Source organism: Tauraco erythrolophus, chromosome 7 (assembly GCF_009769465.1).
Source record: "Tauraco erythrolophus isolate bTauEry1 chromosome 7, bTauEry1.pri, whole genome shotgun sequence".
Taxonomy (NCBI): Eukaryota; Metazoa; Chordata; class Aves; order Musophagiformes; family Musophagidae; genus Tauraco; species Tauraco erythrolophus.
Genome location: NC_141471.1, coordinates 30,811,827 through 30,824,240, shown reverse-complemented (window position 1 = coordinate 30,824,240; position 12,414 = coordinate 30,811,827). Strand labels below are relative to the sequence as shown.

General features: G+C 37.0%; 1 protein-coding gene across 1 annotated transcript in view; it reads left to right on the top strand.

The window, feature by feature from the left end:
- The window catches only part of THSD7A (thrombospondin type 1 domain containing 7A), a 208,175-nt gene extending 207,645 nt beyond the window's left edge, over positions 1-530 (top strand). The window contains exon 28 of the mRNA XM_086614618.1: positions 446-530. Coding sequence (XP_086470744.1) covers positions 446-530 — 85 coding nt within the window. The remainder of the gene's footprint in view (positions 1-445) is intronic.
- Positions 531-12,414: the final 11,884 nt, after the last annotated feature.

The following is a 12,414-nucleotide window of genomic DNA, read 5'->3' as shown; positions in this document are numbered from 1 at the left end:
TAATGAGATGAAACTAATCAAAAGATGGATTTCCACAGTTTCCTGTGGAAACTCTTGATGTGACAAGAGAGGTTAAGGTTTGAGTCATATAATTTAAAAGAACCTGATTGCGGCTTTAATACATGACCAAATATTGCACTGCAGGCCCTGGGTTCTTCTGAAAACGGACTGATCTTGCAGGATTACCTGCTAAGGATTTCATCAAGTCACATCAGCACCTTAACAGCCTGTTTCTCAGCAACTGAACTTTGAATTAGATGTTGGTTTGGGTTGATAAAGAGATAATTACTGATCCAAGTGGAAGTTTTAGCCTTATAGCTTTTACAAATGAACGACCGAATGAATTATCTTAAAACAATGCACTCATCTTTCATTTAAGACTGAAATCCATCTTTGCTATGTTATTAGTTTCTTGTTCTATTTACAAATTATATTATTGTTTCAGCAAAAAGCCAAAGAAGCCCCAGAGAAGGCAGAACAACCGACTGAAACCTTTGACCTTGGCTTATGATGGAGATGCAGATATGTAAAATATAACTTCTCCTGGTGACCTATGGAGTCTAAATTAATGGATTGAAATCAGAAGGTATCCAAAACCACAGGGATTTTCTATGGAGTGGATTAAGTGTTTTGACTTTTTCTTTTTGGTAACTGCACCGTAGATAAAGAAGGATGGATTTCATAATGCCTACGGATATTCAAGGTATTATTGCTTTACTTTAGATCATCAGCACTGAGAAATCTGGCAGAATCACATCAATAGACACTGCAGTTGGAGATTTGTGGTCTTTGCTCAGTCTTACAAACTATTAGCACCACTTCTATCTCCAGAATACTGTAGCTGACATAGTACTAACAGTTGGAAGCCCCTGCAACATTAACCAAGTATAATCAGTACGCATGAAGAGTTTGCACCAAGCTGTCTACGACTCTTTATATTCAAGCATAACGTATATACTCAGCTGAACCATATGTATTCCTCTATCAGATCATATACTTGTTAAAGAGCATTTTAGTGCTTAATACAATATTAGCTTTTAACTGGGATTAACCCACTGAGCAAGTTCAACAGTTTGCCAGTTGATGATAACTTGTGTTAACCTGCATTTCAGAGGGCAATGACTCACTTGCAAAATTCTGTCCTGTTATCACTTCAGAGTATAAAGGCCTCATATGTGCATCCAGAAAGGAGGTATTCTCGGATTCAGTATTTTCTAGCGGTTGCTGTCTGGAAAAAGACATGTAAATGTTACAATACGTTTCTACTTTCTCTAACTCAAACTGTTGCCTGCATCTTTTTTGCTACATGTAAGGCAAATTTTTGCACTATATTAGTGCAGCATGATATGCACTTAACTAGTATTGCCATAGAAACTGCCTCTTTTCAGAAAGGATGATGATGTATCTTGTGCAAGGAGTGTCAAGCAGACAGGTCTTGAATCCTGAAGAGAGTAGCGTTCGGTTTGGACTGCGACTGGATGGAATCGGCTAACGACGTGTACTGTACACACCGTTCCTTGTCACAGCGTCCATTTGTAGTCTACATCATGGCAGTAATACAAGTGTCTAGTTTCTTGCCCCGTTTATCTATACCGGTATAGATTGTCCCGCTGGTTTCTAATTGTACTTTGAAGGCTGTTTATGACTAGATTTTTATATTTGTTAACTTTGTTAGAAAAAAAAGAAAAGAAAAAGAAAAGTGGTTGCCCTGTAATCCTGAGTGACATACTTACTGTCTAAAAAGATATTCTGACTGTTTGTTCAACTAAATAAAATGGCTTTGCTTTTTTTTCCCCTTCCACTAGTGAGAGCGTTTCACTGTTGCTGACAGTGCGATACTCAGAGCTCTTTTGTCTTTTCTAATTAGGATAATTGAATAGACTTTTTTAATTATTCAGTTAAACTCTTGAGTGTACTGGCAAGTAAACAGTAAGATCAATAGTTCCGCCATTTTAATACTCACGACTTTTAAAAAAACTCTAGCAGTATAAAAACTCCCTGTTAACCTCTTCCATGCTTACGACTTTTCAGTGTTACACTTCCAACATGAAGCTCATTGACTTGCCACTGTATCTACATGCCTGTTACAGATGCAATTCATGACCTGAGAAGGGTTATGCTCATCAAATAGCTTCTATGTGTAGCCTGAACATACAAGTGACTGTGCCACTAATAAGCAATACGAAACTTTATCAGGCAACCTCTCAAAAATAATTGTTATATAAAGTTCAACATTAGGTTCTCAGGTCTTTTTTATAACCTAAACCATTTCTGCCTACTCATCATGCTATTTGCTCAAGAAGCACCAGTTTTTGTGCACTGAACAAAACTGTAGCTTTGCAAACTTTGGCCCACATTCACTGAAATTGATGACAAGGCTCTCTTGGACATCAGTGGGTAACATCAGTCCTTAAAAATACCTACATTTGTTCCATGTAGGATAATTCTTGGAACTGATGTGCATTTTGTGGATGTTCAAGAGAGATTATGGTCGTACTTAAACTTAGCTAACTTATATTACCAGTGTGATGCTACTGCATCAAGAAAATGACCTTCCTCCCACTGCATAAATATTTCCCAAATGGGAATTACGAGCAGAGAGGAACAATAGTAACAATCTTTTGCACAAGTTTAATGTCTCATTTTATACCTTGATCCGGCCGCAGCTGGTGAAGTGCCATGGCCCCCTGCCACAGCAGTGGTTCTTTCATATACGTGTTGCAGGACCGGGGGCTTCGGTCTGACATCGCTTTGTAAAGATCCATAGGAAAAAAAGACAAATCTTAATGATTTTAAATACTTCAGTATTCTTGGGTAGAAAACAAGAAAAACCTACTTGATTCCTATTTTGTCAGACAAACAAAACCAGCTATGGAAAAGCTATAAAGTCTTAAAGAATGATAACTATTATGCAGAGACATAAAGCTCAGTCATGATTTCTGTACTTTTAAAAGTCTGATTCTGTGTTTCAAATAGTATTGGACCAATAGCGAATTGAGGGAACAGGGTTTCTTTCATTGGCAACGAGTCATCTTTATTTATTATACTGGCTGGTCTTAGCAGGAGCTGTTGCCTAGTTCTTGCCTTGAAGGTTTTTATATCCTAAATCTAAGAATTTAGTAACTTGAAGTTAAAGGTATTCCATCTCCTTTTTCTCACTATATAAAATGGACAAATGGAGAAAGAGATAGGAAGTTTTTAAAAGTATGTTTGGCCTTTGCAAACCATGCAAGTGTTTTAGTATGTGTTACATTTTTATATCTGGTCAGTGAATCTTGCTGGTGCACATCTGCATCATACTAGTGCTGCATTTAAAATCTAGAGTGCATTTTTATTATAATTCCTTTTACAAACAAAGTGCACAGAAATTTGAGGCCAGAATGGCTTCCCTTGTTATCTAGAAAAAAATATTTGGCTGTAAGGTGGGCTGAAATTTTATGTAAAGTAAAAAGTTGCAAATGTGATTAAGCCCTTTAGCATTGAAACAGAAATAAATAACACGTGAATTATAAGTATAGAATCAAAAGCAATTTGCTTTAAAAATCAGAGTGCTTCTACAAATCCAGTGCCTAAAGCAGCCACTACTGTAGATTATTAGTTTGTGAAAGTAACGTTTCCAGTGATCAAATAAACCATTCAGAAAATAGCAAAGTAGACATTTTCCTGTTGATGTGGTGGTTTGTATTTTCCTTTTTAAATCTGTAGTTTCTAGATTACTGTGTCTGCTTTGAGTCCTGGAGCAGTTCCTTTTTGAAGCTTTGATGCAACTGCACAAGCTGTTTATATTTGGTATAAAGCATCAACTTTGAAATTCCTTTCCTCCTGCCCAAACGTAATAAAGTTTGTTTTCCAATATTACAATCTTAAGAGACCGATTTTAAAACTCTATGTATAAATCACTGTAAAATATACCTTGAATGAAATGGAAATTTGTCTTTTTACCTTTATGTAAATTGTGCTCACCCAAAGTTAAGAGTTTATTTTGCCTAACTTAATTTACTTGAATATTTATTTTGTAGAACAAGGAGGCAGCTGTCTGAGGAATGTTTACCTTTTTTTGTTAATGTTAATTTGTAAATTGTGTAATGCATTTTTATTTTTTAAATTATGTATATTTCTTTTTTAATGCACAAAATGTTTACGTACAACTACTGCAAATTTGTGTATATTGTCACTAAGCTTTATTCAGTTAATACAGATGACTTGAAAATGTAACAAGTCTTACATTTTCATCTGGGTTATTTTTACATAACTGATGTATTGCTGACAATAAATATAAACACAAAATCATTTAATGTCTTTTTTTAATAGATGTAGTATACTATGCTGGGGTAGAGTAACAATAAAAGCCAGATCCCTTTATGACCACTTTTTAAATAGTCTCATTTTTTCAAAGAAATTAGCAAACATTTTCTTGTTAAAAATCAGTATTTATCTTTAAAAAGAAAGAAAAATACTTTCTGATGTGATGGTAACTATCAAAGTCCATTGCTACAGTCCTTGTTGACATAGGCATTTACAGTGCATATTTAATTGATGAATAAATATCCAATAAATGCAATAAATCAATGGTATTTAAATTTTTCTTTCTTGATTGCCATTTTTAGGTCAAAAAACCAGCCCATTTGGGGAGAATAAGGGGTGGATCAAGTTCTTACTAAAAGATATCTATTCACTTTAGTGAAGCTGAATCTGTCCCTGTCTGTATACAAGCAACAGGGAGCAAAATCCCCCTCCTCCAAATTAAAAAAATGCCCAATGCAATCAAGAAAATTGTCATTTACATCCCAGTTGTTGAATAAATATTGCCAAATTCACTGCAGTTTCTTCTAGAACCAAGAATTTGTTGTTGATTACCTAAGAAAAAAAAAAAAGACTGCGCAGTTTTTTCGAAACTGCTCATATTCTGTCTCTCTGTTCTCCAAAACTCATTTTTTTTCACGTCCATTTCTGCAGCATATATTTACACACCAGTTCATGGGGTTTTGTCCAATTTCAGTAGTTACTAACTCCCCAGTAACCCTTCCAAGCTAACCGTTAAAAGGTTTAAATCCAATTTTGAAAGCACAAAACTCTTATTTTAGAGGCATTTCAGGATTTTCAGAAGTACCTCCTACCTACCTTTTCTCCTGCTGGAATCCACAGTAAGACAACAGAAGCATTGGACTTGTCTTCCCACCTGCAATTTAATAGAGGAATTTTTTAGATCATTTAAAGTTGTTTAATTCCACACCAGCAGAATTCTACAAACAGTTAAAAGAGATCCTTGAGAGAATAAAATTCAAATTCTCATTTAAACTCTGCAGAAGAGAATTATCTATGGTATACTAATGAAGATCATATGATCTTCACATTCATTAAAGAAAACTTATGACAGAACTTTGGCAATCAGCTTACAGAATGGGAAATATATTCTTTATTTAAAAAAAATTAGAGGAATGTAATTTTCCAATACAAGTATAATGAAAGGAGATAGAGAGATAAATCAAGAGGCTTATATAAACCTTGTAAATATTTTAGCCTTCTAGTAATGTGAAGATCTACAGTACTAGGTCTAAAAAGCTATCCTGCTGAAAGAGTAGTGAGCAGCTGTTCAGGATCTACTTGGCATCACTAAGCAAAATTTGGCTACAGAAAAGGTTATTTCTGAATCTTGTGGTTGTTTTCTTAAACGCAGTAAAGCTGAATGTCTATCCAAAGCAGCTAATGAACAGGCAGATGAACAAACGCTTTGCACTTTTTCAGGGGGGTGGGGAACTGTACAGGGGACATGTCTTCATATCTGCTTGCCTGTTCATTTTTCAGCAGAAGGAGCAGGTGACTCATTTTGCTTACCTTCATTTGGGCAGTGCCAATGGCCATGCAGAGGCTTGTTCTCTGGCAGCATGCTGGTGGAGCATCTCCTACATGCTTCCAATAACGGACATCTTTTATACGTCCTGGTTTGATCCAAAAGGTTGCAAGGCTTACTATGAGGCGCACCTGTTGCTCACCAACATAGGCTGCAGCTCCACAGCAGGTTGTTGCATCTCCCACAGCCAGGAGGAAATGGCCCGCCTTTTGTAGGAAGGGTCTAAACCTTAATTAATTACATAATTACAAATTCGTACCAGCTGGATGCATATCCATACACACCTTCAACAACATTTGGCAAATGCCATTGCTCTTTCTGTTTTCCATCACGCAACTTTGCACCAGGAGAGCATTGAGCCTCATGAGAGCGCAGTAGTCTCAAAGTGGCAGATGTTAACACCAATCTGCTGGCACTCACATGTAGTAGTACTTTAAGTTGACCATTCCAGCCTGATGTATAAGCCATTTCTGGTATTAATATTCTGACCTGTCTTCACAAGGTGATCCAGTTAGTTACACCTAATCCTTATTGTCCCAGTCGGGTTAGTTCACAGCTCTTCTGAAAAGGATGTAGGAGTGAGGGTCCTGGTAGACAACAAGCTGTCCATGACTCGGGTGCAGATCCTGGCAGTGAGGGAGGCAACTGCACACAAGGCTCCATTGGCAAGAGCTTGAAGGAGGTCGTTAGTCCCCCAGCCCTCATAAGGCTCACTTGGGAGCCCTGTGTCTGATATGGGGTCTGCTTTGGATAAGGAAAAAAGTCCTTCAAGTTGTCACTGTGGTGACATATGCCATAAACATATGTCTATGATATGTGGCTAAAACATAGCCATATGATCATAGTCCACAATCATAGGTATTGTTGTTTTCCATATTCAAAGAAATCACATTTCAAACAGTTCAAGGTTGAAACTATGTAATTATTACTATGTGTTTATGTGTTCACAAATCCTTTGTCTTCTTAGAGAAAACAACATTTAGTACTTGTCTGTTTATTAATGAGGGGTTGGTGGCTCCCACATATGTTTTAATATTTTGTGGGTTGTATTCAGAACCTAGTCCTGAAGTTTGTTAGAATTCTTTTCTGAAGTTGAGATTATCAAATGAATGAGTTTTGGTTATTTTCAAAAATACTCTTCATAGTGTCATTATATTTCTTGAAAATGGCAGAGGATTACTTGTTTCTTAATAAATACCAGATCAGGATTTCTTAGCTTACAAATAAAAAAAAAAAAAAGTTTAGTCACAAATTCAGTGTTGGGTTTGAAAGCAAGTCTAATTTTTTTCCTTCCCTTAACAATTACAAAAACAAACCCCCTTTCTTACCTGTACATGTCAAACTGTGACTTTAATCTCAGCTTTTTAATTCTTCCCAGTACTGCTCATTGAGATGCATATATGGAAACAGTAATATAATTTGAACCCATGACCAGAATTTAGTGAACAGTTCTGTGAGCACACATTCACAGTTTGTTGACTATCCAGTATTGACAGGGTATGTTTAAGGCACTGCCTAATGAAGTTCTGCAAAAACCTCTCCCAAACTGAACCCAAACTTATTTACACAACTTGTATCACAGAAAAAATATGAAAACTGTCACAGAAAAATAAAGGAAGGGTGACGTATTGTCTCTTGCTTTCATACTCTAAACTTGATTCCCTTAACAACTTTCTTCCTATGCCCTCATTGTGTCTTGGTGCTTGAAGCAAACACCAGATTTCATCCTTTACCTGGAAGTTTTCTGATTTTCAGTGATGGCTGTCATAGCCTTAATTCTCTTTTGATGTGTCTTCTCACTCTTAAGATCATGGTTAGACAACAACAGTTACCAGTTGACAACTTACAGGTATCTGAATGCATGCCATCAAAACCAAAAATATGCATACTGAAAATGTGAATTTTGAGGCTGAAGTAATTTGTTTCCTTTCTTCCTGCAACCAAAGCTGCAGCTCTCTGTTTGGAAACCTTGAAGATACCCAATTTTAAGTATTTCAGGTTGAAATAACATCATTCTATTGCTGTTACTTTACATTTTTCTCTACGGTTCCCTTGTTATGCTCACTTTGTGTTAATTTTAATTGTAAAATCATAATAAGGGCTGTCTCCTCTGTGTACACAATTATAGCAGAACGGAGAACTCCCTCTTTGGAAACCTGACTTTGATACGACAATAAACAATGATTAACGAAAGCATAATAAATCCGCAGTATGAATTATTTTTCCAATAACTCTGGGATGAAAGCTTGGTGGACTAGCTTTGATATGTTCTCTATTTGTGAAGTTCCTGAAGAGTAAATTACCATAGAAGTCAACCATAACCCCTATTCCCATGAGCAGCCATGGCAGGAAGTTATGTATTCACAATTCCTATTTCTGAATGTTACCCTAAACACACACAGAAGTTCTGGTTTTAGTTACTTTATCTATAAGCTATACCAGCAACTTAAAATCATGGGTAGTACATATGACCTCAAGGTATATGTAAAACAATTTATGAGAGATGTGTACCATCATACATATGATAACACAGATCTGAGTGCAGGTTGATATTCCATACTTAAGGTCGGGAGTGGAATCTCCATGTGTGTATGTTTCAGCTTTGGATCTCATTTTTAGTTACGATATTCCATAAAATGAAATAAATTTTCATCGCTGAATTTGATATGAACCAACATAATAGAGACTAAAACACCCCACATATTCAGTACTGAAGAATAATACTTCTCAGCCACCAGGTCTGCTCCTTTTCAACCAAAGGGCTGAATCCACATAACCTGCCTCTCCAGGTGGCCGAGTAGGCTGTGCATGCCCTTGCTTCTGTCCCTCACTGGCTTCTTCTACAAGGACCAGTTCTTGCTGAAATCACTCTCGAGACAGGCTCTGTTAGGCACTGCTCTGGTTATTAGTTCCCAAAACATAAACTACCAGTTATTAATACTGGCCCTGCAACCCACTAACAAAGAACGAATGCCCCATACAAAGCTTGTGTCTCAAGGAAGTCTGACAAACTGGTGGGAAATAAAGTTTCACTGGCTCAATGTTACCTGTTATTTTAAGGATTATGTTGGTATCTTCCTCATGGCTCTGTTTCTTCAGTCTCCAAGAATGAAGAATTCTGTAGCTCCATTTTATGAGTGGAAATTGGTGACACCAGGTTTCACTCAGCCGAGGAAAGAAAAAGATAATTAGCTGACAGTTTTGTGACTGCCTGAAGTTGAATTTAATGAACTGCAGCAAAAGCTTTCTGCAACATTAGAACAGCAGCTGGAGCTAAACCCTACATTTCTGCCTTAAATGGCCTCCACTTACTAGTTGATGAGCAAAACATTAGTAGCAGTCATTTGTTCAGTTTTACAGAAATGTAAAAGGAAGCTTTGCAGCACAAGCGAGAAGTTAATTATCAATCTCAAACTGGCTCTCCAATCCCATTGCAGAATTACAGGGCTAAAGAAGCCAGGGCAGAAGTCTAATGGTCTCAAAATTGTAAATGGGCCCTTTCAGAAAGACAAAACATTGTTTACATTAAAAATTGCTATACTCCATCTCTGTTAATAAATTGTCTTTGAAATGAGGTGGTACTGCAGATGACAAGTCTTCCATTTGCTACCTTAGATCAATGAAATGGCAGTACAATGTGTTCCTCCAGGATACTTCATGGGTCTTATCAAAAAGCCTTACCACCACATATTAAAAATTGTCTTTATGTTTAACAAGTTCTTATAAAGATTTCTCTTCTTATTTAAGGCTTTGTATACTTATAATAACACTATAGAGATTATAAGAAAACAATGTAAGTGATAATAACTTTCATTATTACTTGATTTACATTGTTTAAAGTCCTGTTTTAGTAGTTGTCAATTACCATACAAAACATCCTGGACACATTTCCCACATAAACTGTATTGAACTATGTATATAAGAAGAAAACACACATGCAACAGGATTAGGAGGTGGGTTTTTTTCCAGCAGATTCACAGGACAATTAAATAAAAGTAAATTACATTAAATTGCTTTCAAAGAGGGTAAAAAAAATATTTTAAAGAATTTTTCAAATCACTGCATGCAAATTTCCAGATTTTCATTCTCATTGCTTTTCAGAAAAAACCCAGATCTTCCATTTACCATACAATCCCTAAGGACAAGGAAGGAAATTTGTTCATTGTGCTCTCAGTTTCTCTGTGGAAGGCTTGCACAACTCATTGTCTGTGCATTTCTTCATATTTCCATAGCCTTTCTGGGGGCAAAACAAAGCAAAATAATCAATCAAACAAAAAAAAAAACACCAAAAAAACTCCAACCAACTTTCCCATTTTGCCTCATTGTCAACATTGTACATATTTGACCATCAGCCACACATACCTCTATGTCCATGTTTCATTCTCTCATGTCCTGGGGGTCTTTTGACTCAACTGAACCAGCTGCTAAGAAGAGTATCAACAGAGGAGAACAAGTTGGAGTAGCAAGGAGGGTACCAGCTGTCTACAGTTAATTTGTTTTGTTAGTCTTCATATAATACAACCATGGTTTTACACAGATAGCAGTAACAAGCAGTTATTCTATGCAGAACAGTGTTTATGACTCTAACATGATAATGCACTACAGAGAAAGACAAGCCTGGTACAACAGCAGTGCCCTTGGGCAGTGCAGACAGCATGCAGTGAAGAGGGCCACGAGCACAGGATGCTGAAGGAAGGGGGCTCAGGCTGGCATTGGAGACCCCTTGGCTGTAACTCACCTGTGTTCAGTTAAGGAAATACAGACCTGGAGCTGCACAGAACTGGTTTTAAGGGTAAAAAAGAAAACAAATAGTATTTAACATACGTAAAAGAAAGACACTATATATAGTAAATTTGAGTGTAATATGGAGCTGCAGGCCAATGAAGACAGAGCAAAGGTGTGAAAGAGTGTTGGCAGGCATATAAAAGTGACTCCAAGTTCATCCTAGCATGAGGAATGGCAGTTCACCAGTGTGAAACCACCAAACTCAGCCCCCAGAGGAGCAGTGGAGATGTGAGCCTAACACTAGGAAAAGGAGTAGGCACTAGGATAGTAATGCATTATCATTCTTTTTTAAACAATTAGAGCTGGACTAATAATGGTTAGACTGCTTTGCTTTCACTTATACTACCAATAAATTTTTAGCTTTACGTATATAAAAGGTGTGCTTCCTCTGTGCCCATGAGCAAGATTTTGAGTGTAACAACTCTCCAGCAGCAGAGAGAATTCTGAGACGGATGAGAAAAAAAGAATAGATGAATTTCCGAGTTATAGGAATATAGATACAGTAATCCTCTATTGGTATATCAAATTTAAAAAAGAAACAGAAAATCCTGAAAGCTACACACACTCTGGCTTCAAATCATTACAGAAATGTGTGGAAATGAAAGCAAAGGTTGTCATTACCTTAAGGGCACATCTTCCTATTTTTAATGGAGAAATTCAAGCTAGTTTAGTAGGATCTTTTAATTCAGAAGTGAACAAAAAATCCTACATTTACCAAATCTGTGCTGTGCGCAAAACAATGTGATGACAGAAAAAAATCAACAATGACATTTTATGTTGGGAAAATTTAAAGTATTTATTACCATAAGCAAGGCTTTTATCTGAATTGCGATGGCAGACGATGTGTCACAAGGGTAACCAGTTGAACTAATTTTGTCCTCCTAACATACCAATGGGCTAGAAAACTGTTCAATAAGGAAACAGAACTTGCTAATTCTAAAAAAAAAAATACTGACTGAGCAGACATCATAAAGAAGCCTATGGGCTAGTTACTGGAAGTAGTAAAATTATGAGCAACTGGAACAAAAAAAGTGTCTGGAGTGAACTAAAGAGTAGCTAGGATTAACTGTAAAACACTGCGAGATAGCAGCGGGGGACAAGGAAGAGCAAGGAAAAATATGTCACAAAGCAATGAGCCACAGCAAAATCTGATGTGATCAAAGACATAACAAAACATGTGCTGTGAGGCTTCTCTCCCTCAAGAGCAGGGTAGAATTATTTCAAGATATCTTACATTTGTGATAGTAACTAGTCAATTAGTGCCTTTAACTATAGCTGACCAAAGAACTGGTGAAGACAGGGGCAGCGTAAGCAAGAAATGACTTGGTAGTGTCGGGACTCCTGAGGCCAGCAGTTGCCCACTAGCAATCTAGCAGACTTAGGTGGCTTTTTCTTCTAGGACGGGGACCAGTTTCCTTTTGAGTCTATGCCACCTCTTAGCATCCACTGCTCTTCTAATACTTCTGGGGTGCTCAGGTAAGAAGCAGATACAAGGTATGGTCTACAGCAGTACTATTGCTGTAAATTCCTGAAAGGTGAGAAGCAAAGGAGTCTGGCAGTCTTTGCTTTCCTCAAAGGGTGATTCTTTCTCGGGCAGCAAGGGTAGCTTAGTGCAGAGGTAAGTGCCTGAAAAGTGCCTGCCCACCAATGGCTTGGTTTGAAAGAGTCTTGACTGAACAAAATTGTTTTGAAATGAGGATTGGAAGGAATGTGAATGTCATAATGAGGTGAAATAAGAACAGAATTAAATTCCAGCAGATTCAGATAATAAGGAAAAA